Below are 7,668 nucleotides of genomic sequence, written 5' to 3'. Positions count from 1 at the left end.
TTTATAATTCTCAATATTGTTTAATTTAAGAAGGAACATAAAAATGATTGGTCTAAAGAAGAGTGATGCCAATTGGTATTGTCTATTTCAGAAGAAAGTATATTACCTAGTTGTCCCTATAATTGGCCCTGTAGTCAAACTTTTTTTATAAAATCTTAATTAAAATATGTAAAGACTAACCAATTGATAAAAATTTATTTAAAATATTCTATTTTAATGCTCCCTCCTTTTATAATTTGGTTTTCCATGATTTTGATACTGAAAGTTAGATATTGACAATAGCAGAATATCTTATTTTTTAAATGTACTTTTTATTTTAGCTGTATAAATTTATGATATATAATATTAAATTTTGGTAAACACTAAAACGTGTATCTAATTGGGATAATCAACATTTACAAGTCATTAAATATTTTCATGTATTTTTAATTAACATGTGATCATTGCACAAATGGATGTGTATGTAGTGAGGTTAATATTTGAACACACGTATCTAATATGTAGTAGTTAAACCAGAATAATTGCTATTTCCCAGTAATCATTTGAGAGTTATGCTCATTATTTTATGCCCTAAGTGGGAAATGGTGGGAATGGATAAGCTTCTGTCTAGTCCAGTGGCATACCACAGCCAAACAGGTAACAGCCTTGGGAAAGAAGCCAAGTGTCTGGTCCTTTGTAAAAATCTCACTGTCCAAAAGATCCCACCAGGCTATGGTAGTTCTGGAACTTCCTGATTCTCCTTGTGCAAACTTTTGTTTATATACATCATCTTCCAGGAAACAAATATGATTGTGCTGGTTTTCTTTTTTTTTCTTATGTCCTTCATAAAGAATTAATAGTGTCATTTCTACGGGTTCAGTTTATTTCTATATATTTATATTTTAAAGAGGCCCTTAAAATAGTTGGACTTTAAAACTCTTGCAGTAACACATGTTGGTAAACTATTAATATGTAGTGGATAATTTTGATCCACAACAAAAACATTCAATCTATTTAATTCTCATATGCATTCCTTTAAAATTTGTCTATTTTAATGTTGAAATGTGACATATTGTTCCATTATGAAATTTCCTAATAAAAAACTATCAGGTTTGGGATTACAATTCTGATCTGTTTACCTCTAAGATCAAGGAATTTGTGACTCATTGTTCTTTATTATACTTCACAGCAAATATTTAATGATATGGGCTTTAATAATAGATTTGCAAGCATTATTAGAACAAACATTTTGGTTTGGGAATGGGTAGAGTATAAAGGTTTGCTGAGGACAAAATTATCTTCTATCTGTGTTTATGTGAAAAGTGAGTCAGATATTATAACTCATATGTATATGGCTTTGCCGTCTACTGAATTGCAATTATATATGGTAAAGATACAGGAGGTATGTGTGCATGTATGTGTGTGTGTGTGTGTGTGTGTGTGTGTGTGTATGTGTGTGTGAGTTGAGGTGGAATGTATTCATTACAGAAAATATATCATATGCAGTGGAATCTTTCTATGTAATACAAAGCTGCAACTTGCCTTCAAATGATTCAAAAATATTATATGTTATACAAAGCATATACACATGTCTGTGTATGCATGCATGTATCTATGACTATCATTTATATATTGTCTGCTATCTGTCTGTCAGCATATTTATCTGTCTTTTATATTGACAAGGGATATATATGGATACAAGTGTGGTAAATAGTAACTATTTGAGAAACTGAAAAAGGGGACATGAAGATAGTAGGACTTTGTACTTATACAGACACATTTAGGTAAATGTGAAAAGATTTCAATGTAAAATTTTAAAACTTAAAATATTGCTTTAATATAAAGGATTCATTTAGATGTTGAAATAGAAACAAAGTGCACTGAATAGAATGCTTGATTGGGTAATCCATCATTTCAAACTCAGAACAGTGACTTATGAGTCATAGGCTAATGATAATACAGTGAAATGAAATCAGAGACACGCTCCCAGATATGCAAAAGACTATTCTGACATAAAAGAGATATAGTAAAGATACCAAATCCTTTGTGACAGCCCTTTCCTCCGCATACATTCTTCTCTCCACTCAAGGGTGCATGCATCCATCCATCCATTCACAGTCCAACTATAGAAGGCAGAGGCCAGACAATTTACATGTATACAGTAAAAACACACCTTGCCATCAGCTTTCTCAAGTGTATTCACAAATAACATAATGGTTAATTAGGCTGAGATTTATGAGCAATTGTTTTTCCAGATATAATTTAGAAATTCTTTCAATAGGTACATCTTTTATTATTACAGTCCAGTCATTATCCCCCTCCTGTTCAGCCCTCTGACAGTTCCTCATCCCATTCCTTCTCTCCCATCTCCAAGAGGATGTTTTAACCCCTTATGAACTCTTTTTGGAGAGATTAGTATAATATAGTCTGCTCCATATAGAGTGATTTTTCTCTGTGTAAATGTTATGTTGGCAGAGCACTTGATAGATACTTTATAGAAATGTAATTCTATCTCTCATGTACTTCAAAAAAGAATTATGAGGAGCAGTCTCAAAGTACATTTGGTGAATTCAATAGATGCTTCAAAGCTCTAAAAGTCTCTTTTAATGTAACTACTTCTAATGATTTGCAGAATATACACAAAGGGGCATAGAAATGACACTTAGCTATTACATCTTACTATTCTTTCATACAGCATCTAATTGTGCTAAGCAAGTAGCAGGGTCTTTCCTGTCAAATGCTAATAGACTGAAGAATTATAAACTCTGCCTGAAATTAACATTTAAATGCAATTATGTAAAAGCCATTTTTCCACAGTGAAAGGAACTTGTCACATTCAAATGTTGTTTGTAATATGTATATCAACTCCAGCTATAATGTAACATATTTTTTCTTTTTAGGATATGTTCTTATCACTCAAAAAATATGTACTATATTAACAGAGTGAAAGCTGCTGAGATTAATCTGTGTTCAAGTGGAAAAATTAACTTTTAAATTCTTTATTGTTGAGAATGTTTTCCTTTTTGTATTTAAAGTTTGGAATTGAGTATATTTTCATTTGAAATAATAAAAGATAAAATACTAAGAAAAGGGATGAGATTATATTAAACTCTAACTTCTTGAAACTAACAGTGCTAAAATTTATACAAAAGCATTTAAGGTCTCATTTTTTCTTTGGGGACAAAAATATAGCTTTAAAAAGAACAGATTTGTGGAAGTATTTAGATGGTGTGCAGTAATATTTTATGGACAATAGTACTTTGTTAGCTACTAAAACACCTTAAAATTGGAAACAAAAAATTTATGGTTATTTATTTTTACTCCGGAACAAAGAGGACAATGCATTTTTTTTTTGTTTGAACTGTTCTAATTTAAGATCCCTACAGAAAAATCACATTGAATGGTCTAAATAAGACAGAGTGGCTACCACAATAAGGTAAGACTGCTAACAATGCTAGTGATAGATGGCTGCTGGTGTCACCTTATGGGTGGAAAGCACTGAATGCTAACCTTAGACATTCTTATCTGTGTCATATGTTTAAAACAGTTTAGAAGATAGTCTTAATTTATTGAACATATCCAGTTTGGAAATAATTATGGCATCATAAAATACAGAAAAATACTTAAAGTAAGAAAATATAATGCTGAAGGAAACTCTAAGATTTTTAAAAAGAAACATTTGGGAATGCCACTATAATAAAAAATCCTGATTGATGGACTAAGACGTAGGTCAAGTGGGGGAGATATTTGTTAGTGTGAAATACAATCTAGATTTAATCTATAATGCTGAAACAAGTAAAACTAAGCTAGTTAGGATATGTTCACCTCTCATAGTCATAATACCTCAGGTCTGTCACTGAGTTATGCCACTGAAAATATTAATAAGGTCCAAGTCTGAGATAAATATTTTAGAAGATATATTCCTTTAAGGTACTCATTTTAAGGTGCATATGAATCATTTTATTTCCTTCTCATGAGGTTAACAGAAATACTATTAAATTTGGTGATCAATAGTCACGTTTGCTTCAATGAAATTACACTAAACTTTCCATTTCTCAGAGGCCATATGGATGATATATATGTTTAATACTTTCCTGCCAGTGAGATGATTGAATTGAACTACTACAATGAGATAAAACCCATTGAATTATGCGTCTGCTTTTTATTGATGGGTGTTGTGTAGAGAAATTTATGTAGAATGTTAAAATTGCATGCAAGTAACCTCAATGTTACTTTCACATATCCTGGAATTAACAGTGTTTTCTTTTATGTATATAATTTGGTAAATCAATAATCTTAATCTGGTTCTTTTGTAAAATATAAATATATATTTTTGACATCTATTCTTTTTCCAATTATTAGACTGGGACTAAGAGACACAGGGAATGCCTCTGATGTTCGCAAAGTACAAGGTGATGAATTGTGGCAGTTGTAGAATTGATTTGATTTGGCTTGTTCTCCTCATAAGTACTTTGAAGCATATATGATGGGTTGAATGTTTAATCTGACTTCAAGTCCTATTAGAGTCCTGCATATTTAATATATCTGTCACATTTTCCAAGCATTTATACTTTTAAAGGAAATGAAATAGATGAAATAATAATAATAATAATTCTTAACAATTTGTCTTACTGTTTTTCTTTTCACTTACATTTCATCATTTATCATTAACTTGATCACATGACAGCATAGTGTGCACCTGCTATGGCTGTGGAAGAATTAATCATTCAGTGTTTAAGATAAATATAGTTGACCTTCACCAATAAGCTGCTTCATATAAAAGGGTTTTCCAGAAAACACATTTTAATCACAGAATTCAAGTAAATAATCAGAAGTTAATTTTGGGTAAGTTTCTTAAAATTAAAAATAGATATTTACTAACATGAACTGTGTTTATTGAAACATAGAACTGGCACTTTGATTAACTTTGGATAAGAGTAATTTGGTGTTTCTTGTTTTAAAGAATGAAAGAAACATTACTTTCTTTCTTATTAAAATTGCTTATTGTAGAAATGTCAAATTCTTATAGAACTTTAATACATCGCATTGTTTATCTCTTAGTTCTTTGTGCTTTCTGGTAAGATATTATTCAACACCAAATGAGTAAGTTAAGTTTAAAACCAGTTATTTGTTTGATGCTATAACTTGTGAAGTGACTGGACAATTTATGGTAGAAATGACAAATGTAAATTTTATTTATGAGAAGTATCAGTACCAGTATTATTGTATGACCAAGGCACTATTATCAGGGAAAGTTATGTAATTCCCAATAATATTTATCATCCCATTGTTGGCTAAATACATAAAGATATATCTAATAAATTCCAACTTGTTTGAAAAACATTGATAACATTTTGATAACTTACAGAGCTGCAAACAGCTCAGGAATATTTTGAGAAATTGAATATGTTTGCATATACATTCATAAAAGAGTATATATATATTCATAAAAAGTTCAAAGGCAAGCTATCTATCTATTTATCTATCTAACTATTACCTATCTAGATTATATATGTACAAATATATGTATATGTATCAGGACATGGCACATAGACAATTATTTATGTGTAAAACTTCTCTCACAAATTGCTTTTTACTTTTGTACTTTTGCAACCTAATACATTGATTTAATTCTTAAAAAGCATCTATGTGGCAATTTACATCCTTATTCATGTCTTATCAACACATTCTTTTCTACTAGGTACTTTCTTTGTATTATATTTTGAGTTTTGTTTCCTTTTTTAAAAAATTTGTTTATTTAAATAGACTTTTTCTATTTAAAAATCTGAAATACCAAAATAATACCTTATAGGTTACTTTTCAAGGCTACTTGATTATTGTTTATCTTTATACCTACTAATGCTTCTTAGTAATTCTCACCATATAACTCTAGCAAAGTCATATTTCAGGTCTTCAAGGCTAACATCACTATTCTAAAAGCTTCAGGTTTTGTTTCAATTGAAAGGTCACTTTCTAGCAGCCAATTGATAGTTATTATTATTAAATAGAATTAGCATTACTGAAATTTATGAGAACTCAACATTATTATTCTATGAAACATTCAAAACTGTTTTCACTGAAGGCCTAATCACATTGGTGACTTTCTTATGACTGCCTTAGCAGCCAGTTGATAACTGGGACAGTCTTGTGAATGGTAACAGATTTCCATTGCTGTTTTCCACACAGTTGTTACTTGTTTAGTCAAATTGCTTGGCAATTTCATTTGTTGTTTTTATTTTACCATTTGACTATCATATTGTTTCATTTCCATCTTTTTTATTTTTCTTTCTTTCCTTGGAAAACCATGAAGTGAGAGTTGGGGCATTTTGCTTAGATCCATAGAGTATAGAAGAGCTATTGTTGGGGTAACCAGACTGCCTACTGACTTAGACTGCACTGGCTTGACTGTTCAGCTGCTTTTGGTCTACAAACCTTCTGAAGTAACCTGAACACAAGTTCCCCTGAGTCAGAGTCACAGCTTTGCCAGTAAATAAGTCATGCGAAAGAGAGAGGAAGAATCATAAAGCCAGTTAGCCAAGTTCTTGTATGACTCTGTGCTGAGGGCAGAGATTTACCATTGGTTTTAGGAACCTCAAGGGATAGGCAATGCTAGATTTTGAAGGACCTTAGTATCCGTAGCATGTGGGCTTCTCTTATTATATAATACTTAGTCAGCAAAATGCCACTAAATAGAGTCTCCCTGTGGTAGTACTTTACATAGAATATTCTGTTTGTTTGTGTATGTATATGTATATATATATGTATATATGTATGTATGTGTGTGCATATATATGTACATATATATGCATAATACTTTAATAGATGAGTGATCTACTGTTAAGCTTTCTATGATAAAGTCTGTTTTAAAAACTGATACATTTTAAATTAATACACCGAAGGCAAGATGAATAAGACCATATTGTGGAGTTTTCTGCTATTTTTTTCTGGAAGTCAAACTTCAAGAACCACGAACCAAAAAAATGCTGAATTTGCAGTGGATCTTTATAAAGCTATTTCTTTATCCCACAAGAACAACGTTATATTTTCCCCTCTTGGAACCACTGTACTTCTTGGAATGGTCCAACTAGGTGCAAAAGGAAAAGCACAACAGCAGATTCTGCAGACGTTAAGGATGCAGGAAGCCTCAGCAGGTAAGCATCTTGTGTGTAACTCTCTATAGATTCAATCACTTTAGTTTTTGGATACCAGGGAGAAGCTCAGCTCATAGAACTTCAAGAATTGAAAATAAACAGAGACAGTAGCAAATTATAACCAAAGGGATAATCATAATGTATCCATTTTACCATTTATAATTATTTTTTCTGAAATATGTGCCAAAATACTTTATTAAGAAATTAGGGCTTATACAGAAATAAAATTATCTATATGTCTGTGTATTTTTCTCTGAACTGTTTGTGTACTTCTATGTACTGATTTTTAATATCATGGAACTGATTCAAAATATAATTTAACAATGAGTTTTATTTATTCTTGTGGAAAGGGCGTCAATTAGCAAACCTCTCTTCAGCAGCTGTTTCTCAACTTCTCTCACAAAAGTAATGCACTACTTCACCAAGAGACCACAGAACCATTAACATGTAATTTATAAGCTTATTAGTTTTACAAAATGGGACAAGGGAACACTTAAATAATACATAGAAAGTTTGTTAATGTGTGTGTGTGTGTTTT

At 30.9% G+C, this 7,668-nt stretch overlaps 1 protein-coding gene across 1 annotated transcript in view; it reads left to right on the top strand.

The window, feature by feature from the left end:
* The first annotated feature begins 6,821 nt into the window (after positions 1-6,821).
* Serpini2 (serpin family I member 2) overlaps positions 6,822-7,668 on the top strand; it is a 27,715-nt gene continuing 26,868 nt past the window's right edge. The window contains exon 1 of the mRNA XM_031376030.1: positions 6,822-7,130. Coding sequence (XP_031231890.1) covers positions 6,884-7,130 — 247 coding nt within the window. The 5' untranslated portion in view covers positions 6,822-6,883. The remainder of the gene's footprint in view (positions 7,131-7,668) is intronic.

This window comes from Mastomys coucha, unplaced genomic scaffold, assembly GCF_008632895.1.
Source record: "Mastomys coucha isolate ucsf_1 unplaced genomic scaffold, UCSF_Mcou_1 pScaffold16, whole genome shotgun sequence".
Taxonomy (NCBI): Eukaryota; Metazoa; Chordata; class Mammalia; order Rodentia; family Muridae; genus Mastomys; species Mastomys coucha.
This window is presented reverse-complemented; position numbering and strand designations above follow the sequence as displayed.